The sequence below is a fragment of the Mesocricetus auratus genome, unplaced genomic scaffold (genome assembly GCF_017639785.1).
Source record: "Mesocricetus auratus isolate SY011 unplaced genomic scaffold, BCM_Maur_2.0 Super-Scaffold_100014, whole genome shotgun sequence".
In the NCBI taxonomy this organism is placed as follows: Eukaryota; Metazoa; Chordata; class Mammalia; order Rodentia; family Cricetidae; genus Mesocricetus; species Mesocricetus auratus.
The window spans coordinates 7159100-7184147 of NW_024429197.1; the positions used below are offsets into that span (position 1 = coordinate 7159100).

The window sequence follows — 25048 nt, forward strand, 5'->3', positions numbered from 1 at the left end:
CCCTATATCTTAATAAATCTTATGGTTATCTATGAGCAGTCCAAATGTAGCTTTTCTTTGTTATCAGCAGCACCAATCTACTAAACGTTTTAAAATATGGCTCCATATTTGTAATTCTATTTTCTCAATTTTCTTTTTTCAAAGGAAATGACCTGGACTTCCCTCGACCTTAGAGCTGCACCCAGACTTGCATCCTGCCATGTCCCTGCCCACCACCCACTTCTCCCTGGGAAGGAAGGAGGCTTTGCGGTGGAGTGATGGAGGTGACACCCAGGCAGTCTGGCAGATTCGTGGGCATATCAGAGAGGGAGATTGGAGGAGGGAGAGCTTTAGTCTTGAACAGTTTGTGCAGAGGCACAGAGGCATGAAAGGACAGCTCTGTTCCAGCATGGCTTGGTTCCTTAGGACCTGAGGGAAGGGTGGCAGAGCAAAGAAGCAGGGCGAGGACAGTGTCTCATATTCCCTTGCATGCCTGTCTGTCTCTGCCTTTGGCTGCAGATCAGTGATCAGCGAAGCTGGTAGTCAGTCCTGCATGAAGGGCAGGGGGCGGGGCAGCTGGGTGAGAACAGCAGATGGGCTCTGCAGGAGGAGGGCAGGACACAGAGGGCTGGGGCACTTGGTCCCATAATACTTCTGCTGGTTTTCTCCCAAGAGAGGATTTTCCCAAAAATGTAGAGCATAGCTTAAGAAAATGCACAACTAACTGATTTGGTATTGTCTAGGCTGTTTAAGAACATCAACTGGACCCAGGTTATTATGCCCTTTCTGTACTAGATACTAAACTAGGAACTGGACACCACCCCCTAAATGGCTGCAGGACTGCGGTGAGGATTAAGCATGAGGGCACAGGAGGGAGTTAAATGTGTCCCAGATGTTCTGTGCGGTGAAGCCATATGAAGTGACTCAGAATGTAACCGGGAGTCTGGGTCCAAGTCCAAGCTCTGTCTCCCAAGAACAAATTACTCCCTGAACTCTGGGCTCCTCAGCTTATAAAGAGTCTAATAATACAAACAGTGCTCTGGTTGTTGCCAGGATGGGGGAGGGTGGGGGACTGCAGGAGGGAAAGGGCCTCCCATGATATTATGATAGACTGCTCGACAAATACTCTACCACTAAGCCACAGCTTCAGCCTTTAAGAGCTGGAGAAGTTGCTAGGTGGTGGTGGTGCACGCCTTTAATCCCAGCACTTGGGAAGCAGACACAGGCAGATCTCTGAGTCTGAGGTCAGCCTGGTCTACAGAGAAAGTTCTAGGGCAGCCAGGGCTACAGAGAGAAACCCTGTGTTGAAAATAACCAAGTCTAGGAAGATGACTGCTCTGGAACTCAGTTTGTAGACCAGGATAGCCTCAAACTCACAGTGATCCACCTGTCTCTGCCTCCTGAATGCCATCTTAAAGGCATGTGCCACCATCACCTGGCTTAAGTAATGTTTTAAAAGGTTATAATACCACCAAGTTGTCCTGTACTTCCAATTACTTAGGAGGCAAATGTAGAAAGACCCCAAGTTCAAAGTCAACCTGGGAATCTTAGGTGAGACCTCATCTCAAAAAAGCAGATAAAATGAAAGGGGGAAGGGGGAACTGGAGATATAGTTCAGTGCTCGAGCCTGTGCCTAGCATGCCTAGTGCCCTAGGTTCAATCACCATTAGCTCCACAACAGAATAGTAACCTAGTTCTTGGGCCAAAGGGTTCATTGAGAAAGTCAATGTCAGGTGCTCTTAGTGAAAGGAGTAGCTGTTGCTACCAGACAGTGTGTGTGAAGCAGGAGTCTAAGCACTTCGCATGTTATTAACTTCATTTGAGGAGTGAGTATAGCTACTATTTTGCAAGTGGAGAACTGGAAGCCTGGAGAGTTACGTAGTGTGTCCCAGATGCCCACTTGGGAAATGCCCACTGACAGATGCTCTTGGCACTGTGAGACAAAGAAGAATTTTAAGACTCATGGACTGCAACAAGAGACCTAGCTAGACTCATGGTACTGGTACTGAGAGGTACGGGAGTTCTGAGGCCCCATCTCCTGTTGTCTAGGGGTGGGAATGTGTGTCTCAAAGGTGAGCTTGAGGAATGGGTACAATTTACAGTCTGGCTGAAGGAAGCCGAGCAGCTAGCCATAGGTAGGAATAAGGCAAAGAGACCACTTAGGCTGGAGCAGCAAGAGAGTAGAAGTGGAAGATGAGAAGAAGAGCCATTTAAGTTGGGGGTGAGGGGCCTGGCGGTGGTGGCACACACCTTTAATCCCAGCACTCGGGAGGCAGAGGCAGGTGGATCTCTGTGGTTCGAGACCAAGCCTGGTCTACCGAGCAAGTTCCAGGACAGGCTCCAAAACAATACAGAGAAACCCTGTCTCGAAAAACCAAAAAAAGAAAAAAGAAGGGGGGGTGAGGCTTGGGGGAGTGGCAAGATGGCAGGTTAAGAGCACTGGCTGCTCTTCCAGAGGACTGGGTTCAATTCCTAGCACCCACATGGCAGCTCACAACTGTCTGTGACTACAGTTCCAGGGGATCATGCACTCTTACATAGGCACACATGTAGGTAAAACACCAATACACATTAAAAAAAAGACAGGGAGAGGGAAAGCATCTACGAAACCAATTATAAAAAAAAAGCCTCCAGATTTTTCAAAACAAAACACAGGCAGATAGCAGATGGAGGATACGTTGCAAGCTGGATAAGGCATCTGAACTTGACTTGTGGGCTGATGGAATGCTCTGAGGATGACTGAGGCCACTCAGGGTGAGGAGACAAAAGTGGAACAGAAAGGCCGCTGCACTGGGAGCCTGGTTGAAGGACTTCCCATCAGTCCCTGAAAGAGCCATGTTGCTCACAGCAGTGATGGAGAGAAGGGCTTCACAATGGAGGGACTTGGCTGTGTCTGAGAGGCCCTGGGTGACACAGTCTTGAGTTAAAGAGAATGGAGGACTAACAAGAGAGACCTGGTAGCCTCAATGAGATGATTAAGATTTCTGGGGAAGGGGGCACTGGAGAGATAGCTCAGTGACTAAAAGTACTTGCTGCTTTCAAAGAGGCCCCCAGTTTGATTCCCAGCACCCACATTGTGGCTCACCATCTTCTGTAACCCCTGTTCCAGAGTTATCCTATACCTTCTCCTGGTTTGTGTGGGTACCAGGCATGCACCTGGACACCGTCATGCATGCAGCAAACACTCATATATGTAAAAAAAAGTTAAGAAAGGCCTTCCAGGGCTAAGGATGTTACAGGATGTAGAGTGCCCAGTATTCACAAGACCACGGCTTGATCTGTAGCACCACATAAACCGGGCATATTATTGCAACCTGTAATCCCAGCTAATAGGGAAGCTCAGGAGCTTAAGGTCATCGTTAATTTTGTATGAGTTAGAAGCCCACCAGGGTCCCAGTTGCCCATTCTGTCTGTCTTTCTGTTACACAATAAATATAAATAAAAACTTCGAAACCATATTTTAGATGCCCGTAACACTCCTGACCTCTGCCAGTGTTGGGATCAGACAGCCAAAGGGTCTCTTGCATATAAGGCAATCCCAACCCATGTGTCCTTACCCTTCTGAAAAATACAAATACCCTCTAAATTAGTTGTAGGTTATTTAATAGGCTTTTATTTTCAATATCTTTTTGCTGAAATAACTTGGTGAGATCTTTTCCCCAAACTCCCAAAACATGTCTTCTCTCTGCTTCACCTGGTCCAACCTGGCCCTTTTTCTCCTTTGGGTGTGGAGGAGGAGGGACACAGAAGACACACAGAAAGCCTTCCTGAGTAGTTGATGTTAATGCTAATTTGCCTAAGGCTTGATGAAGGCAGCCTTGGAGTTAAGAGGCCTCTCAACAGTCCAGAAAGATCTGAGAGGCCAGTGTGGCTGTGGAACCACGGTGAAGGTAAGGCAGAAGCCTGCCCTGCAGGACCTCTAAGCCCCCCAAGCATGGGGGAAATGCACACTTTTAAATGGGGGTGGCAGAGAGGGGACCTGAACGCAGTCACATCTACGGTCTTGCAAAGCCCTTTCTAGTCCTTGCTATTGAAACCTCATGAGTTGGATGGATCCTGGGTGGGGACAGGAAAGCACACAGGGAGGGTATTAAAAACCTATGGCCCGTTCAGTCTTCATGTGTCCCCTTTTGTCGAGGAGCACGTGTGCCATGTCATGTGTGGAGTTGTTCCTTCACTGCTTAATCTGATTTATCTCCTTTGTCAATAGTATGGTTACTGGCAAAGAGGATTCAGGCTCTAAATCCTTAGGACACAGAGAACATAAGAGATAGTTGGGTACTGATACTGAAAGTCTTTCCACGGTGTCTCCTTAAAATACTCAGTCATGGGTTGGGGAGAAGACTCGGAAGATTGGGTGCTGGCCACCAAAGCTGAGGACTTAAGTTAGGTCCCAAGACCTGAAGGTCCCAGACCCTCACCCAGTCCCCTGCTTTGGCAACCATGACAGGCTGCAGAAAAGACACAGCAAGACATAGGCCCCTGACTCAGCAACCCTGCCCTAATTAATAGGAAGTCAGATACCCTCATGTGGTGAGGGACCAATCAGAAGTTAGCTGGAGGACTCTGGATGTGTTTTACCAATAACAGTGGAATGCAGAGCATAGCAGCCACTCTGGAAGGGCTTCCAGGCAGAGCAACCTACTGCAGCTGCAGTTGACCAATCAATACAGGAAAGGTTGCCCAAGCCCCGAAGTGCACCAATCCTGAGACTGTTGCTATGCAACTAGCAGACCCCCAGACACTCCCCTTACCCTGCCCCACTGCTGCTCGAGGTCGTCCTGTTTCACTCGCTGTGTCTGATGGACAGGGGAACCTGAGTTAACTCGTAAAATTAAAAACTCTTTGCTTTTGCATCAGATTAGGTCTCTTGGTGATTTGGGGGTTTAGAGTTTGGGCACAACACACTGTCTGTGTGGATCCTGAGGATTGGATGTGGGTTATCGGCTTGGCAGAAAGTGATTTCCACCTCCAGTCATCCCCCGCAGCCATCCTCCCAACCCCCTGAGGCTGATTTCCACATCCAGTCTATTTCCAGGCTCCATCTTCTGGTGGAGGTCCAGGACAGGTGGAAAAAAGCTGACCACCCATTCTGCAGGGATGATGCCCAGGAGACACCAGCTCCTCCACTGTCACCATCCAGCAGTGTAACCCAAGGGTGACCAGGACAGATGGAAACTCTATAGCCCCTACAGTCACTCCAGGAGGCGAGAGCTCTGCTCACTGTATGTACTTAAGAAACTGGTACAGAGGGATGACGTATTCAAACTCCTTAGTAGGACACAGACATTCTAGGAGACTCAGTCTGGGGCTGCTAGACAATCAGTGACAGAACCACCACAGCTCACCACACCTGCATCAAAGGCTGTTCTAGAAGTTTCTAGTGTTACCTAACGTTCTCCTCAGCATAAAGAGCAGCTGATGTCAACATGGGAGAAGTCCCACATACTTCTGGGAAGCTCACACAGCAGAGAGCCGTGAGGAGCACACTGGGTCTGAGGAGGCTCTGGGGCTCAGGACTCTCAAGGGGACTAGAGGCTCGGGAATCATGCAACCCTCCCTGAATGCTAGATCTATTCCTGCCTAGAATGATCCAGAGTCCCCCGAGGCCTTCTGGCCAGTTATGGACAGGACACAGAAGCGTTTGGGAAGAGACTTCGATCTGCACAAGCCAAATCACACAGCCAACTTTCTGAGAGTCACTGTGTAGATCAAGCTGGTCTTGAACTTGTGGTTATCCTACATCTACTGCCCAAGCACTGGGACTCCATGTATACACCACCACATATGGATTTTTTTCTTCTAATTTTTTTAAATTTATTTATTTTCTTTCTCTGAGTGGTTTGCCTACATGAATGCATGTGTGCCACATGTATGCCTGGTGCTCTAAGAGATAAGAAGAGGTCATCAGATCCCCTGAACTGGAGTTTCAGATGGTTGTGAGACAATATGTGGGCGCTGGTAATTGAACCTGCGTCCTCTGCGAAAGCAACAGCTGTTTCTTACCCACCAAGTCATCTCTCCAGCCTGGATGTTTTCTGTTTTGTTTAAAGCTAGTTTAGAGCTGGGGTGAAGCTATGTTGGTAGAGTGCTTGCCTAGCAGGCATGAAGCCCTGGGTTCAATCTCCAGCATAAACTGGTCACAGTGGCATAGGCCTATAATCCCAAATCCTGAAAGTGGAGGCAAGGGGATCAGAAGTTCAACACATCCTCAACTATACACAGAGTTTGAGTCTATCCTGGGTTACATGAGACCCTATCTCAAAATACAATAAAATAATAAAATGGAAATGAAATGAAGAAAATAAGAGACAGGGTTTCATTGTTTCCTAGGCTGGCTTTGAACTCCCAGACTCAGGCAACCACCTTCAGCCTCCCAAGCAGTTGAAATCACAAGCAAATAGTACCATGCCAGGCTTGGTGTTTCTCCCCTCTTCCTTTCTTCTCTCCTTCCCCTCTCTCTATAAGTGGATGAGTCTACTCTATGCTGAGTGGAGCCCAGGGCCTACCCCTGAATTATACCTCCATCCCCATTCTGTTATTTTTCAGTTGGGGACAGGGGACTAAAGATCTGCCAGGTCACTGTCATGTCAAAGTTAAGACTCTTCTGAGTTGATGCTGACATTCTGCATAGGTTCTGGAGGGAGCATCATACCCCCATAAGCTAATCATTTTTCATGACTGATTAGTAATTGGCGCGCGTGCACACACACACACACACACACACACACACACACACACTCCTCTAATCCCTAACCTCATCCAGGGCTCGGCATTTTTCCTTCATTTGAATTTTTATTGTTGCTCTGGGTCACATGATCTGTGCTTGCCGCTTCATCTTCCTCAGTGTCCACTGCTAGCCTGGTGGGTGGTTCGGTCAGCAGAACTATAAAACCAAAAGGCAACAGCATAAGAGGTCTCTTTGATCCCAGCACTCGGGAGGAGGCAGAGGCAGGTGGATCTCTGTGAGTTTGAGGCCAGTCTGGTCTACAAAGCAAATTCCAGGGCAGCCAGGAAGGTTACACAGAGAAACCCTGTCTCAAAAAGCAAAACAAAAGGTCTCATAGAGTCTCACAGACAAGAAGGTGAACACAGCCAGGCATGGGGTGCACGGCTTTAATCCCAGTGCTCAAGAGACAGAAGCAGGTGGATTTCTTTGAATTTGAGACCAGCCTGGTCTGTGTAAGGAGTTCCAGGACAGCCAAGGCTACATAGAGAGACCTTGTCTCAAAACAACAACAAAAATAGCATGATGGTCACAGATCACTCGGGTGGACTTTAGCTGTCCCACATAGCAGTGGACATTAACTGAAAATACTGTCAGAAGACAAGATGCAACCTCCCTTGGGTCCTGCCTTTCCAACAGGCACAAGGGGGCACACAGGATGTCCTTTCCCAGTAGCAGCCATCATTACTAAACACTGATCTTTGCCAGCCCGTGGTAATATGTTTAAATCCATTTCACCCAGTATCTTTTACATGTCTTTCTTAAATTACAGTTGTGTGTGTGTGTGTGTGTGTGTGTGTGTGTGTGTGTGTGTGTGTGTGTGTGAGAGAGAGAGAGAGAGAGAGAGAGAGAGAGATGGGGGATGTCCTTCTATATGCTGAGAATATATATGTTTCTTTTATTAGTTGGTGAATAAGTCTGTTTTGGCCAATGGAATGGACAGGCAGGATTCAGTCAGGTGAGAAATCCAAACAGGGATACAGAAAGATAACAGGAGGAGTCAAAGAGATGCCATGTAGCTGCCAGGAAGCAAGAGATCTGGGCATCATGGGTAAGCCAAGACCACGTGGAGATACACAGATTAATAGAATTGAGTTAATAATTTAGAGACAGCTAGCCAATAAGAAGCCTGAGCCATCAGCCAAACAGGTTATAATTAATATAAGCCTCTATGTGTTTATTTGGGACTGAATGGCTGCAAGACGGGGCAGGACAGAAACTGTGTGTGTGTGTGTGTGTGTGTGTGTGTGTGTGTGTGTGTGTGTGTGTGTGTGTGTGTGTGTAGATTAAACCCAGGCCTCATTCATATCAGAACATGCTCTAGTCCTTAGCTACACCCCCAGCAAGCAGTATCCGGGAAGGTTCTGTATAGCCCTCAGGCTGAAAATAAGACTATTGCCCCTGCAGGAGCCAGGCCACTATGTCACAGCACTGGGTAGTAGAAGGCTTTTCCAGAGCTTCCTAAGAAGGACAGGACACTCAGGCCACTTCAGGGCTACTCTACTGTGACAGTGTTCAGCTTCTTCATCTTCTCCATGTGTGGCCAAGTTCAAGGGCAATAGCTTCTGTGAAAGCATTTCTCAGAGGCCTGGTCTAAATGCTCAGTGCTGTCATTTTCCTTCCCTCTGTGGTCCCCAGGAAGCCAACCCCATCCATGTACAACAGGCAGCCTTGGTCACACGGTAATAAACTCTGAGCTGCCACCCATCCCAGTTGACACCCTTCCAAACTAACACTCCCTCCTGAGTAACTACCTGCCACTGTCATTGTACGGCAAGCTCACTCTGCAGGCTGGCAAGCCTCCCGCCTGCTGGCATGGGCCCCCCCTTTCCTGACTGTCAGTGTACTATTTCTTATGTAGGGCAGCATCTGTGGATGACAGGGAAGGAGAAAGAGACAAGCATACAGACCTTCCAGCGATTCCCACATTCATTGCACAAGACAAAGGTGGTCATGGGCTCATCAGCACTGCGTGTCTGCACCTAACAGAGAGAAGACTCATTCATAAGGTTACCCCCCTACTCTAGGGCCCTCAGTGGCTCCCAATGTCTTTAGAAACAGAGTCAAATCCCACAGGTTGGCACTGATATTTACTGGGCTGATCTCTTTGATATGGATATTTAATCTCTTTTCCTCTGGTCCCTCTGGTCAGCTGTCAGCTCATTCAGAATCCCACGGGCTTAGCCTGACCTTTGCACTCTTGTCCATCCTTACCAACTGGTTTCTTTTGTTCTAAGCCTCACTTCTTACAAGAAGCCTTCCCAGACTCACCCCCTCCCCCATCACACCGTCCTCTGACGTGTCCATCTTTGAGCCAGGGGTAATCTGGGAAATCACATTGTCTATTGTCATCCTGCAAGTGACTGAGACTAGAGAGGAAAGGGGGCTTGCAGATCGCTGGGGTGGGTTATGGTGTGTTTTCCCATTTCCGGTCCTCTAAGTCATTCAGGTTCAGCAACATGGGTCTTGTCACTACACAGTGGCGGTGTGGAGGAAGGGCAGTAGTGGGCCTCTTGCAGGATAGACTAGACTTTGCTAAGGAGCAGCTCACTTGTGAAGGGCAATGCTGTGTAAGGGCCCATAACCCTGCCTAGAATGGGCACAGGGGAGCACAGTTGCTGGCACAGGTTTCCCTCAATTCCAGAACCAGAATCCTTCAAGAGAACCTTCCAGAAAATAAAATAGGTGGCTATATTTCTACTGTAGCCGCAGGACGCTGAGGGCAAAGTGGTCCTGATATTTCTTCCCCACTCTTGTGGCAGAATGTCATGTTTATGTATCTAAAAATAACCTTGAAATTCTGGCCCTCCTCCCTCTCTTTAAAAATATTTACATTTTTATCTTGTGAGTATATAAGTGGTTGCATATGCCATGGCATGTGTGGAGGTCAGAGGACAATTTGTAGGAGTTGGTTCTCTGCCTTTTACCATCTGGGTGATCAGCTTTGGCAACAAGCACCTTTACCTAAGGAACCAACTCACTAGCCCACCCCCTCTGCCTCTCTAGTGCTGGGATTAGTGTGCACCAGCATTTCTGGTCTCTGTGGCTTTGGGGATCAAACCCACTGCTTCAGAAACCCGCCCTCACCCCACCGATCTATCAACAGAGCAACATTACCCACCATAGTTTTTTTTAAAATGGAGAGTATGTGTGTGTGTGTGTGTGTGTGTGTGTGTGTGTGTGTGTGTGTGTGTGTGTACATGCATGCAGATGCACACTGAGGCCAGAGGGGGACAACAGATCCCCTGGAACTGGAGCTACAGGCATTTGTGGACCATCCAATATGGGTGCTGGGATCTGAACTCGGCCCTCTGATAGAGCAATGATCTCTCTTTAACCACTGAACCATCTTTCTAACCCATATTTTTCAGATAGGTTTCTCTATGTACCCCAGGCTGGCTTTACTGAGCCCCTCAAATTCTGCCCTCTTGCCATATTCCCTAGTGATGGAAATACAAACATGTGCAACCATGCCTGGCTACTCATGATGAATTTTGCTTGCTGAGAAGATAGAGAAATAGCGAGTTCTAGGATCACTAATGAGTTAGAAGTCAATATTGCTACTCTAAGGACAGAACCTAATAATAGGACATTCTTGGGGCATAGGGGAAGGTCTGTTCCCCACCCCCACCCCAGTCTGCTATGGCTCTTGGGTATCTTCATCGTCAGGAACCCCCTTAGTTATCACTGAACACACTAACTGGACTCCCTCAGAAAGGTTTGGACCTAAAAGTTGGACATGGTGGTGCACACATGAAATCCCATCACATCGGAGGGAGGAGGATCAGAAATTCCAGGATAGCCTTAGCTACAAAGTAAATTCAAGGCCTTATCTCAAAATAACCAAGTATGATAAAAACAAATGTTCAGATCTGAATCCAAAGCCTCCCTGCTGTCGGCCTGCCTGGGCACCACAGGCTGTGGAGCTGGGTGTCACAGTGCTTTGTCTCCTTCCAGCATCGGGGACTCCCCTGAAGTCTGTGCCCAGCAGTGTGCATGGAGGACAGTGTGGCATAGACTGGGGTCTGGGGCTCATTCTCACTGCGGTACAGACAGGACACACTGGCCCTGCCCATGGACACACAGCAGCTCATTCCACGATCTGAACATTCTCTAGAAAGCCACAAGGCTCTGGGGTGGCATCTCCAAGCTTGCTCTTCACCTATTGAAGAGTTTGGTTCCTGTTCCCCTCAGCACCTCCATCCTCTCGGCATCTCTCCGCTCCCCCTGCTGCGGCCCCACCCAACTCCACCTCACCTTTGCCCACCTGGTTATAGGTGCAATTCTTCTTCTTGCACTTGCTGCACCGCAAGAGGTCAGTGGTGGTGCCACCTGTCTTGGCCATCTGGTGCTCTCGGATGGCCTCCTGAGTCATGGCATTCCTCAACTCCCTCAGCTCATCACTCGCCATTTCCTGGAGAGAAATGAGTCTGTTTCAGGGTGAGTGGAGGAGCTCTGCCCTTTGACAGAATTCTAGAGTCTTAGCTGAGGAGGAAGTACCATACTGGGTCAAGAACATAGAGCTGGAGAAGAGGTTGGACCCCCTGGTCCCGCCTGACCTGAGAAAGGCCTGTCCTGGAGGAGTATCCTCTCTACACCAACTGGAAGATCCAACCTGGGAGCTCTTGCTGGGTCAAGGTCAACTGGGAATGTGTAGGACAGCAGCAGGTGCTGATAGCCAGAATTAATACTGTGGGATCATTCCTTCAGGACGGTGTTCATCCCATCTGCCAGGTCTTGGCCTGAATCAAACAGGCCTGGCATCTGATCTGGCTGCTGCTCACCCATGTCCCATAGCCTCCCACTCTGGGCTCTGACCCCAGTGCCTGCTCCAGCTGTGAATGCTCTCTCGCCCTGTCTGCTGGTGGGAACCATGACCTGTGGGCTACACCACCCAGCAGGTCCCCACAGTAACCAGGCTCACAGATCTGTGTAATCACTGTGGACGCACAGCTCAGACAGCTGTCCTAGACACAGAGTCCATGCTCCCACTGGAGATGCAGCATCAGCACCATTCAGTCCCTTCTCGTTTCTACCTGACCCCTGTCCACCCTTTAAGCCTCTCCCAAAGGAAGGCTGGCAGACACGCTTAGGTAGAGGCAGTACCAGTTATGAGTGGGTTTGTGGATCAGAGGGAAGCCACGGCTAATATGGAGGAGAGCCTGTTTTTAGCTAATCATTATTTTGTTGTTGTTATGATTTATTTGAGACAGAGTCTCATGTATCCCAGATTATCCTTGAGCTTGCTGTGTAGCCCAGGCTGGTCTTGAACTCCTGATATTTCTGCTTCCATCTCCTAATTGCTGGGTTTCAGGCAGGTGTCATCATGCCTAGCTTGGGGATCAAACACAGGGCCATGAACATACTTGGCAAGAAATGTACCAATTGAACTATATCCTCAGCCTTGGCTTTGTGTGTGTGTGTGTGTGTGTGTGTACATGCGCGCGCATATGTATCTGTTTAGAGACAAGGTCTTGCCACCTCTGTAGCCTAGGCTAGCCTCGAATTCATGGCAATTTTCCTATATCAGCTTCCCAAGTGACTGCAGGTATATGCTATCTCATCTGGCTTTGAACCCACTATTCTCACAGAAGCAAAACTTGTCTTATACTTCTTACAGAAACTGCCTGTGTTGGGCAAAAGGCAGCCATAGAATGAAGATCGCTGTGGCCTTCACATGTGGAAGTCCTACCCCTAAGATGTCAGGCTCTTTGGTGGGCAACTAGGGAATAGGATGGAGCCTTCATGAAGAGTATCAGTGTCCATACAAAAGAGGCAAAGACTCCCTCATTCCTACACCATGTCTGCTTTGTGTTTTCTTGATCTTGTACTGCTCTGCCTTAAGAGCCAAGGGCAGATGTGTGCTGTTTATGAGCTGTGGGGTTTTGTTTTGTTTGTTTGTTTGTTTTGGTTTTCTAAGAGAGGGTTTCTCTGTGTAACCAGCCCTGGCTGTCCTGGAACTCACTCTGTAGATAAGGCTGGCCTTGAACTCAGAGATCTGCCTGCCTCTGACTTCTCAGTGCTGATATTAAAGGCTTGTGCCACCATTAGGCAAGCTGTGCGGTTTTTACAGCCTGGACTGACTAAGACACTGCAAAGCTAAGTGACAATTTATACCTCTGGGCTATGATGTCATTTACAAAAGATCAGTCTTGCTGGGCAGTAGTAATACACACCTGTCATCCCAGTACTCAGGAGGCAGAGGCAGACTGATCTCTGAGTACAAGACCAGATTGGTCTACAGAGCATGCTCCAGGAGAGCCAGGGCTACACAGTGAAACCCTGTCTTGAAAAACCAAACCAAACAAACAAAAACAATCAACCTTGCTGGAGATGTATTTACGTTAGTAGAGCAGTGGTTCTCAACCTTTGTAATGCTGTGACCCTTCACTATAGTTCCTCATGTTTGGTGACCCCCAACCATATAATTATTTTGTTGTTCCTGCATAACTGTAATTTTGCTACTGTTATGAATTGTAATCTAAATATCTGATATGTAGGATATTTGATATAAGACCCCCAAAGGGGTGGAGACCTACAGATTTAGAACTGCTGTGGTAGAGCATCTGTCTGTCGTGTGTAAGGCCCTGGGTTCAATCCTCAGTACCAAGAGAAAAAAATAAAAAATAGAAAGTTGAACCTCGGCCAGGTAGGTATAGCTACATAAACAAATAATCCCAGCACATGGGAGACAGAGGCAGCTGGATCTCCATGAGTTCAAGACCAGCCTGGTTTATATAGGCCAGCTATAACTACATAGTGAGACCCTAACTCAAAACAAATAGCAACCACAAAACCTAACCTTTTAAATGGAGTACAACGGGCTGGCAAGATAGTTCAACAGGAAAAAGGGCTTGCCACCAAGCCTGAAGACCTGAGCTTGATCTGTGGAGCTCACAAGGTAGAAGGAGAGACTGACTCCTGCAAGTCGTCCTCTGACTTCCACATGCTCCCTGACTCCCTCCACAGAGGGAGTAATAAGCTCCGCAGGGATAAAATAAGCTTAGTGATAACTCTAGAATGGTGATAACACTCCATGCAGCATGCATGTGCCATCCCAACACTCGCACTCACTAACTACATACCACAAACACGTTAACCACACATCCCACAGTACACTAGCCACATAACCACACACTACAACCCACTAACTCCACGTCACATACTCATTATACACACTCATTAATCACATACTTGCACACTAAGTATCCCATATACACAATAACCACACACTAACCATAGACCATACACCATACATTAAGCACTCACACACACACCATACACCACATACATACTGACTTCACACCCTGTACTGACAACACAAAACACATACTAATACACATCACACACATATTAATCACATATTACACAATACACTAACCATACACATACATTAACCACACTACACACACACTAACCACACATCATACATTAACCAAACACCACATACTAACCACATACCACACATTCATATTAATCACATACCACCTACTCATGTCATGCTACACTTGTGGTAATTATACATCATATGCACATCACATATCACACACATAAACATTCCACATGTCACCTACACCACAGAAAGCTATCTTTATCATACCCACAAACTAAACAGAGCTGGGCAGCAGGAGGGCCCTAGTTAGGGCTCAGCATCACAGCCCTATGATCCTCCTCACCTCTGCTGTCATCTTGGCGATGAGTCCTGGGGAAATGGCCCCACTGAGCACATTCCGCCTCAGGCCGGGGTTCCTGGGGTCCTTCAGGTTGCTGATGCGGCTGCGCACCCGGTTCCGGTACTTCATGTCCGTGCTCTTGAGTTCCTGATAGATATGTGTCGGGGTCAAGGGCCATCTTGCCATCCATGGAGTATGGATGTCGGAGGGAGGAATGGGAGCCTGCTACAGGGGTTAGGGGTCATCTCTGATTAATGGGCATCTGGTTTGAGCACTTGGGTTATCCAGGTATCAGAGACAGGAATGGCCTCCAAGAAGGGACCAGATTGCAGCAAGCACTGAGGTATCAGGGACTCTGGTAATTGACACCCTGGTTTGTCTGAGTCTCTCTTTATGATCTCGGGTCAATCACATGACTTCTGTGCCTCAGTTCCCTTTTTTGTTTAAAAACAAGCAAACTAAAACAACAACAAAAACCACAGGACTGTTAGGAGGCATGAATGAGCTATTACACATGGGGAAGCAGTGTGGTGCCTGGAACATGTCCATATTCAGGACTGCTAACATGGGAATAATGAGGGTAACCTCTAGTTTGAAATGACCCCAGAGTTGGGGAGTAACTGTCAAATGAAAGGTCAAAGGTCACATGTTTCTGGCAATGAGAAGTGCAAAAACAAACCGTTGGAAGCTGAGCGTGGTGGTGACACCTTTAATCCCAGCACTCGGGAGGCAGAGGCAGGTGGATCTCTGTGAGTCTGAGGCCAGCCTGGTCTACAGAACGAGTTCCAGAACAGCCAGGGCTACACAGATCCTGCCTCAAAAAAAAAAAGCCCAAAACAACAACAAAATCCAGTGGCAGTCCTGTTCTCCCTGGCCACCTCCAATTTCTTAGGAGACAAGGCCTCTTGTAGCCAAGGATAGCCTACAATTCCCTATGTAGCTGAGGATGATAATAGCTAAGGATATCCTACAATTCTCTAACCCGCTTACCTCCATCTCCTGAATGCTAGAATTACAGGCAAGCACTCCACCAAGCGGGCTGCACCCACAGCCTCTCCTGTTCACAGTATCTCTTCAGAGTTCTCCCTCCCTCTCAGGCACAACCCTTCATCCCAGGGATCCACTTTGGGAATGGCTAGCCAGTTACTTCTCCCACAAGTAGATGAGAAAGCTGAGCCTTGGAAAGGGTTCAGGTCCTTGCTCAAGGTCAGAGGGCAAAGTCCTAGTGGGGCCAGGGTTGCAAGCCAGGTCTCTTCTAACAGCGATGCTCTGTTCACTCATGGCAGGAAGCCACTCCTGGCCACAGACCATAGTTAGTTCTGGCCAAGTCCAGCTGCCAGATACTCCCCCTCTCCCCATAGACACAGGGCAGGGCTGGTCTCCTGAGCCAAGCGAAGGAAGCAGACAAAGCCGTTGCTGGGAAAAATTGCTGCCGAGGCAGAGACCAGGGCAACGAGCTGAGTGGGGCAGCTGACTTTCAGGAACTTGCGGGAAGGAGGTGCAGTTGTGGCTTCTGTCCCATTTTTGTTTTAATGTCACCTGCACGATAAGAGTGTGAAAATAAGAGAATATGCCACAAAGCATTCAGGAGTCAGACTATGAGTTTAAAACTGCCATTCAGAACTTCTGTAGTGTGGACCTGTGGGTGTGAGGGGATGCTTGGGACACCAGCCTCTCTCTCTGATGACTCCTGCACACACCAGTATCACTGGGGAAGGTCAGGTGGGAAGCAGTCCAGGGGACTCTGGGGATCCTTCCGAGGGTCACACCCATGCCTCACCCATGTCATGTTAGTTCAGGGTCACTCACAGAGGACAGATCTTTTGAGGAGCACACAGTACACAGGCCCTGTATTCATCCTATAATAAAAAAGCCAAGCAGCTTGCCGTGGTTTCAGCTACTTCCCTAACATGAGGGACAGACAATGGAGGAAGGACAGAAGTGGGACTAGATACCAGGCCATCTGCTTCAAACTGGGCTTGGAAGTCACGGACAGTTCTGGAGACAAGGAAGATGAAGTCCTGAGACCCTGAAACTCTAGGATTCTGAATAAACAGGAAATGGTGACAACGTATTTGCTGCTTGTTGAGGTATGGCTGGATAATCAATGAGCAATGGCTAATAGAAACTACTGGAGTATATGCTGAGGTAGCCTAGGGTTGGCTTTAGGCAGGAGACAGAAACAGGCATGTCAGCTGCCTACAGTCTGCTCCCTGGCCTCACAGGCAGACCCAGTCACACATCTCATGTGACACTGAGAAATCTTTCTTTTCTCCTGGAACTTCTGACTCCTCCATTCCATGCTTCATCTTAGACATGCAAACCTTATACATACAGTGAGAGAAAGTACGGCATCCTTTTAGTGTCAAGCAACTATTTTCCCTAAGAAGCAAATCTTCTATTGCGATAGAGTTGTATTACAGTTAAGTCACCTCCACTGTCTCCACAGGGCAAGGAAAATCAGGAGGAGATCAGTTGTGGCACATGCCTTTAATCTCAGCACTTGGGAGGCAGAAGATCTCTGGGTCTGAGGCTAGTCTGGTCTACAAAGGGAGTTCCAGGACAGGCAGGGTTACGCAGAGAAACCCTGTCTCGAAGAACAAAAACAAAAAACAAAGAAAAGAAAGTGAGGGACTGGAGAGATGACTCAGTGATTAAGAGCACTGGCTGCTTTTCCAGGGGACCCAGGTTCAATTCCCAGAACCCACAGGGCAGCTCACAACTGTCTGTAACTCCAGTTACAGGGGATCTGATGCCAATGTAGCTAAAATAAAGTTAAGTAAATTATTTAAAGAAAAAAAGAATGGAAAATTAGGAGGTGAAATCAGCGGGGAAAGTACATAGAAAGTAGAAGATTCTAGAGCCATCCGGTGTGCTAATATGTGTCTTTAATCCCAGCACTCTGGAGGCAGAGGCAGGTGGATCTCAGTGAGTTTAAGGCTAGCCTGGTCTACATACAGAGGGAGTTTTGGTAAGGCAGGGCTACACAGTGAGATTCTATTAAAAATGTACTTTCTCATACACATAACCATAGACCAAGGCTTTCAGTCCAGCTGTGATAGCCTTGGAGGTCCAAGCCTTAGTTTCCTTGAGTGCATAATGAGAAAACCAGCACGCACCACAGGGATGGTTGGAAGCATTAACAGAGTCAAGAAGTGTCAGTTTCCTGGCACAGTGCCTGCCTAATAGCACCACAGAGTGCAGTTCAGGAGCCACACCCATCAGAGGAGGGAGGGGAACACCGTGCATGAAGCTTACTGCCCTCTTTTCATTCAGATCCTGTAGGCAATGACTTGACCAGCTGACACATGCATAACGTGGCCTGTCTGGCATAGTAGCTAAGCTCTCAGATTCTGGAGTCATACTTTCAGAGTTCAAACCCCAGCTCTGCAGCTACATTCAGCTGCAGGAGCTTTGACAGTTGATAGCACCTCCCTGGGCCTCTGGTGCATCACCTGCAACCAGATGGACCCAGGGAACCAACCAAGGGGTAGGATAAGACCTAACAGCAATGTCAGCGGCACTTAGATCTGGTTCAAGGGCAGAGCAGGGAGCTGTCCCCAGAGTGCTCCCACACCCCGCCAGCTAGACTTCCAGCCCCACATGACATGAGGATATGGTCTTCTATTTCTGAGGCCAGCTTGTCACAATTGACTCCATAGTCCTTGAAATCATCTAGAAGAGATAGTAAATGGACATCAGCCCTGCATGACTTTGCCAGGGATGCCTCTTGACAATGGCATTCCTGTACCCCGACTGGACACCCCTACTACCTCCAAACAAATAAACAAACAAATAGCATCTCACCTCAGCTTCTCCTCCCTCACCCCCGGCCCAAGCCCTCACCTTCTACCTTCAGGGCTGCTGACAGCATCTCCACACACTTGTCCCGGACAGAGTCCCCTGTGAGATAGCAGGGGGCCAGGAGACAGACAGAGGGGGCAAATGTGGGAGTTGGGGGGCTGCTGGGGGTCTTTGGAGTTTCCACTTTAGATCCACCGCTGTTAGATCTGAGGATGACAATCAGTAATAGACATGGTGATATTAGGCAAACAAACCATTCTAGATGTTTCCATGAATGCTCTCCTCTAACTCCCCTAATGATCATCTGAGGCAGGTGCTGTTTTAGATTCTGGGCAAAGATCATCTCATTTAATCATCACAGCAATTCCAGGAGGTCCAGACTATTCTTATCCCACACTAGAGGAGCCACCATAGAATAGGTGAGTTATTGTCAGGTGGTAATGGTGCTCACCTTTAATCCCAGCCCTTGGGAGTCAGAGGCAGGCAGATCTCTGAGTCTGAGGCCAGCCTGGGCTAGAGTGAGTTCCAGGATAGCCAAGGCTACATAAAGAAACCCTGCCTTGAAAACAAGCAAACAAAGAGAGAGAGAGAGAGAGAGAGAGAGAGAGAGAGAGAGAGAGAGAGAGAGAGAGAGAGAGAGAGAAAGAAAGAAAGAAAGAAAGAAAGAGATACACTATGAAGATGAGCTTCAGGCCCAGTGTAATGGTGTCTGCCTTTTAACCTCAGTTCTTGGGAGGCAGAGGCAGGTGGATCTCTGTGAGTTCAAGGGCAGCCTGGTCTACAGAGTAAGCTCCAGGCCACAGCAAGATCCTGCCTTAAAAAAACAAGCAATGAGTTAAAGCATAAGTGCTTTGATGTCCTTCTATATGCTGTGGCTATGGGCTATGCTGTTTTGGCCAATCAAAAGGCAGAATTTAGCTAGGGGGGAAATCCCAACAAAGAGACAGGAAGAAGGAAGACAGTGAGGAGACATGTAGCTGCTGGAGAAGCAAGACGCCAGGGCATCACCAGTAAGCTACAACCACCAAGTGGAGATACACAGATTAATGGAGATGGGTTAATGTTTTAAGAGAGAGCTAGCCAGTAAGAAGTCTAAGCCATTGGCCAAACAACTATACATATATACTACTATTAATATACTATATAAATATATATTATGTGGCTGAATGGATATTTTATAAGCGGCTTTGGGGACCCAGTGGGTGGAGAGAAACTGGTTCAAGTGGGACCAGCAGGACTGAGAAAATTCTCACTCTACAGCACTTAACTCTGGTCACACATCTGGGATCCTACAGGAACTCAAGTCCAAGCATTTGAGCTTCTGGAACCCAGGCTCCTCACCAACCACTGTGCTCTACTTATTACAGAACAAGGGAAACCCAGTGGTTTGGCTCCCTGTTTTTCTGTACTATGCTGGCTGCCTCTTATATATAAGTGTATATCACCTATCCAGTATTTATCAGGCAATGCACACGTTTATATCATCCATTCATCCATCTACCCACCCACCCACCTACCCATCATTTATCAGGTCCATACCCTCCAGAAACTGCTAAGAACAGGTGGCCAAGTGGGATTACCTCCCTCTCTCCAGGAGCTCAGTCTACTGAGTAGTATTTATCTACCACTACCTAAGAGGCCTGGCTTACCAAGTATTAGTTGTGCCAAGCACCTCTTGAACATTTTCTAGTTTCACCCTTATATGAATCCTTGGTGATCCACACCCTCACCACCCTATTTACAAACAAAGAAACAAAGTTGGAATATCCCCTCACTGAGTTGTACCTGGAATGACTCACCAAGACCAGAGCCCAGGACTGTGTGCCAACATTTTCACTGTCTCTGATATATTGTCTACAGTGATCCCATTTACTGCCGTGACTAGATGAAAAAAATTAAAATCTCATAGCCCAGGCTGGCCTCAAACTTACTACGTAGCTGAGGATAACAATGAACTTGGGGTCCTCCTGCCCCCACCTCCCAACTGCTAAGGTGTCTACCTGCACCTGGTTTATGAGATGCTGTGATTGAACTCAGGCTTTGAGTATGCTAGGCAAGCATGCTAGTAACTACAGCTGGATTGATTGATTTTTGTGTTGGTATTTGTGTAAATATGTGTGTATGTGTGTGGAGACCAGAAGTCAACCTCAGGTGTTCTCCCGGAACCACTCACCTTATTTTCTGAGATAGAATCCCTTGCTGTAACTTTACACACCACTTTAAGGCTAGGCTGGCCAGCCAGGGTGCTGTCTTTACGTCTTCAGGACTAGGAATGCAAGCATGGACATGTGCCACCATGTACAGAGCTCACGAGTGCTTTACGCTGCACTTACATTTGCTGAGCTATCTTATCTCCCAGTCCTTTGTTTTTTCTTTTGGTTTTTTGAGACAAGATTTCTCTGTGTAGCCCTTGCTGTCCTGGAACTCACTCTGTAGACCAGGCTGTCCTGGAACTCACTCTGTAGACCAGGCTGGCCTCAAACTCACAGAGACCACCTGTATCTGCCTCCCAAATGCTGAGATTAAAGCCACAAGCCACCACACCCCAGCAGGCCTAAGGAGTTTTGTCTGAGAGTAGGGCTGATGGAGTATCTGGCAGACTTAAAAACACAAGTTCCCTTCTACCTGTCAGCCAGGTCTTAGCTCAAAGGCATAGCCTCAGGGAGACATTCCCCGTCCTCACCTTAGCCTAGACAGACTGTCTCCACTCTGCTTTCTTACTGCATAGCACTTACCAAGTCTATAACTGACTGGCTCACGTGTCCATAAACATTGTCTGCTTCCATCCTTAAATGACAGTCCACGCGGACCACACGCTCATTCACTCCTCTGCCATTACTCCACATTTAGCGAGTGCTCGCTAACCCTCCCTCGAATGCATGATGGGCAGGAGGAGCTGCTCATAAAGGGATGAAGGACCAGGGGGGTGCAGATGGAGCTCACCTGGAGGGAGGCACATGCTTTCTGGAAGGCAGTAGTCCTGCTCCCTGGGCTTACAAGAGGGCTCACTGCCCCATCTCCTCAGAGGGAAGGAGTACTTGATGATAGGTGTGGCCCGGCACACACAACGCCCAGGGCTTACCAAGGAACACACAGAGAAGGGATTCTCAACCTGTGGGTCGTGACCCCTTTGGAGGTTGCGTGTCAGATACTTACATTACAATTAATTACAGTAGCAAAATTACAGTTATGAAGTAGCAATGAAAATCATTTTAGCCGGGCACACGCCTTTAATCCCGGCACTTGGGAAGCAGAGGCAGGTGGATCTCTATGAGTTCGAGGCCAGCCTGGTCTACAGCGCGAGTTCCAGGACAACCTCCAAAGCCACAGAGAAACCCTGTCTTGAAAGCCCACCCCCCAAAAAAAGAAAAAGAATTTTATGGTTGGGGGTTACTACAACACGAGGAACTGTATTAAAGGGTTGAAGAATTAGGGAGGCTGAGAACCCCTGATGTAGAGGAAGCACCTAGCACAGGGCTTTGGAGCAGACAGCAATGGTAGCTGTCATGCTTTGAATGCCTGCCCTGAGTTTGAATCCAAGCTCCAGAGCTGGGTGTGGTAGCACAACCCTGTGATTCCAGTACTTAAGGGGCTGAGGCAAGAGGCTCATGAATTCTAGCCTGGGCTACATAATGAGGGCCAGTCTCATACCCCAATCCCTAAAGAATCCAAGATTTGGACTGGAGAGATAGCTCAGAGGTTAAAAGCACTGGCTACTCTTCCAGAGGACCCAAGTTCAATTCCCCACAACCGCATGGTGGCTCACAACCATCTATAATGAGATCTGGTGCCCTCTTCTGGTGTACAGGCAGAACATTGTATACATAATAAATAATTAAACCTTAAAAAAAAAAAGAATCCAGGCTTTGATGGCCTAGCAGATATATACAGCTGCTACCAAGCCTGATGACTTCATTTCAATCCTTGGAACCCACATGGTGGAAAGAGGGAACCAATTCTCCAATGTTTTCTATGTGCATACCATTGCACACACACATTCTCTCTCTCTCCCTCCCTCCCTCCCTCTCTCTCCTCAGATTCAGAGGTAAATTCCAAAGCCTGGTACACACACACACACACTTTGTAGCTCTACAGCCTTGGGTGGGTTCTTTGCCCTCCAGATAAGTTTTCTCACATGTAAAACAGGAATAACAGTAGCACCCATCTTATGGGTTTGTTGGAATGACTAAAGAACCTAAGACGATTTCCACAAGCAAAGTGTCAGGTTACTCAGACTGCATATGAATGCTACTATTGCACGCTCCCCATCTGCAGACTGTGGGGTGGGTTGGGAGCCATGCCAGGCCTTCCATCTCACCATCTGACCCTCAAATGACCTTGGGGAGTCAAAATTGCTTCCACTCTAGAGATCAATAGAGCAAGTCTCATCGAGTGAAACTGAGTTGTCTGAAGTCATCCATCCGACTTCCTGGTGGTTGTGTCAGACGGGAAAGGGCTGTCTTTCCTTCCAGTTCTCCCAAGGCATTTCACTGTGTCTAGAAACCAGAGTTTTCCAGAGTCTCCTTACCCATTCGAGGTGCAGCTGGTGAAGTTTTCCCTCTGCTCTTCCTGGTAGCACCCTGGCTCTGTGCCTTCCAGCTTGGCTAGGAGCTGGCTGCCTAGATTTTGTGTCTGGGCTGTTTCAGGCAGCCATGCTCCTACCATTAGGAACTGCCAAACTCCAGAAGGCATCATTAGCTCAGGGTTAGGTGCATCTTATCTGCACCTTCCTTTTCTTTTATTTTTTTTTTGTTTGTTCATTTGTTTGTTTGTTTTGAGACAGGGTTTCTTTGTGTAGCTTTGGAGCCTGTCCTGGAACTTGCTCTGTAGACCAGGTTGGCCTGGAACTCACAGAGACCCGCCTGCCTCTGCCTCCAGAGTGCTGGGATTAAAGATGTGCGCCACTATGCCCAGCTTCTGCACCTTCCTTCTGTTCCCAGGTCAGTCAGCCTTGACCTCAGTCCCAGCACTGGTGCCAGCCCTTAAGAAATCCTGCCTGGTGTCTGGCAGAGGTAGCTGGGGGTCCTGCTTGTTGCTCTTGTGTGCCACCTTGAGGGCAATTCAGTTACTGCAAGTGTGCAGGAGCTGCAGGGGGGGGGAGGCAAAGTCAAGATTAAAGGCAACTGATCTGAATGCAACTTTCTTCTTAGTTACCATGGAGCCCTTCAAGTGTGTGTCTCTGTGCATGTGTGTTACATCTCTAGTCCCCAAACACCTGTCCACTCCTCCTGCCACACCTTTGCACTGCTCCCCCCCCCCACTCCTGACATCGCCCTCTGAGTTACCAGCCTAACTCCCAGCTTAAAATTCCTTCCTGTGTAAAGCATGCCCTGACATTCTTCCTGTGTCCCCACTACACGGGAGAGCAACTCCACTGAATCCAAGCTATGGGTCCAAGGAATCCAAGCTAGCATCTTTGTGTGTGACCTCTGCACTATGTCCTGTTGTGTACCAGAAAAATCTGCACATGTGGCCAGTATTTACAGTGGAAATGTCATGTGCAGACTATGAACATCTAGAACTGGAACACTGGGAGAGATGGCTCAGCAGTGGAGGGCCCTGATTTCTTCTTGCAGAGGATCTGTTAACCTTCCCAGCATGGCTCACAACTCACAACCCCCTGTCACTCCAGGTCCAGGAGATCCAATGCCCTTTTCTGGCCTCTGAGCTCCTGCACATGTATGGTGCATATAAACTCAAGCATGGAAACACATATACACATAAAGTAAATGACAACAGAAAAACACATAACACTGGAAGGCTGTGGGCTGGCAAAATGGTTGTTTACCACCAAACCTGACAGCTGACACCTGACACCTGACACCTGACACCTGACACCTGAGCTCCATCCCGGAACCCACACAATGGAAGCAGAGAAGCAACTCCTACAAGCCGTCCTTTGATTTCCATGTGTACGTCCATACACACACATATACAACCAATCAGTCAAAGTAAAAATAATTTTATGCTGGAAGATTGGGACCAGAGAGGCGGCCAAATAAGCCTAGTGCCCCGGATTCGATCCTCGGAATCCACACAAGGACAGAAAGGTCCACAAGGTTGTTCTCTGACCCCATCACATGCACCCACCCACACCCACACCCACCCACACGCATGCTCACACACACACACACACATACAAATAAGGAACTGAAGATCAACAGCTAAGCATGGTGGCACATGTCTATACACTCAGTTATGTGGAAAACTAAGGCAATAAGACTCCTTGAACCCAGGAATTTAAGGTCAGCCAGGGTCCTCAAACAGTGAGATCCTGGTGGCACACACCCTTAACGCCAGTTACATAGTGAGACCCTGTCTCACAAACAAACAACAAACCCTGAAATACACATTGGATGTGCATTTTCATAAGGCATCCATTGGTTAGGGCTGGGTAGTGTTGCCCCTTCAGGCAGGCACGTAGTCTAGCTAGCCACACTCTGCACTCGTCACTCAGGGTGTGGATGTGTCCTTGATGCCTGGGGAACCGTGGGGTCTGCAAAGACATGCTCAGCAGCTGTGCTTGCAGAGCAAATGAATGGATTAACCAATGAATGAATGAAAGGATGAGGTTAAACAAGAGCTGACCATGATTGACTTGGACCTGTAGTCCCAGCATGTGAGAAGTTGAGGTCAGCCTCAACAGAGATCTTGTGAAGAGGAAAGGAAAGAGGAGGTAAGAAAAGGGGAGGAGCCAGGCGGTGGTGGCGCATGCCTTTAATCCCAGCACTCGGGAGGCAGAGGCAGGCGGATCTCTGTGAGTTCGAGGCCAGGCTGGACCGATAGCCTCCAAAACAATACAGAGAAACCCTGTCTCGTAAAAACCAAAAAAAAAAAAAAAAAAAAAAAAAAAAAAGAAAAGGGG

At 48.1% G+C, this 25048-nt stretch overlaps 1 protein-coding gene across 1 annotated transcript in view; it reads right to left on the bottom strand.

The window, feature by feature from the left end:
• Positions 1 to 6754: 6754 nt before the first annotated feature.
• Positions 6755 to 25048, bottom strand: part of Tcea3 (transcription elongation factor A3) — a 34240-nt gene continuing 15946 nt past the window's right edge. Inside the window, exons 6-11 of the mRNA XM_005080996.4 lie at positions 18226 to 18389; positions 17998 to 18054; positions 14383 to 14537; positions 10974 to 11120; positions 8617 to 8688; positions 6755 to 6865 (exon numbers count right to left, since the gene is read on the bottom strand). Coding sequence (XP_005081053.1) covers positions 6857 to 6865; positions 8617 to 8688; positions 10974 to 11120; positions 14383 to 14537; positions 17998 to 18054; positions 18226 to 18389 — 604 coding nt within the window. The 3' untranslated portion in view covers positions 6755 to 6856. The remainder of the gene's footprint in view (positions 6866 to 8616; positions 8689 to 10973; positions 11121 to 14382; positions 14538 to 17997; positions 18055 to 18225; positions 18390 to 25048) is intronic.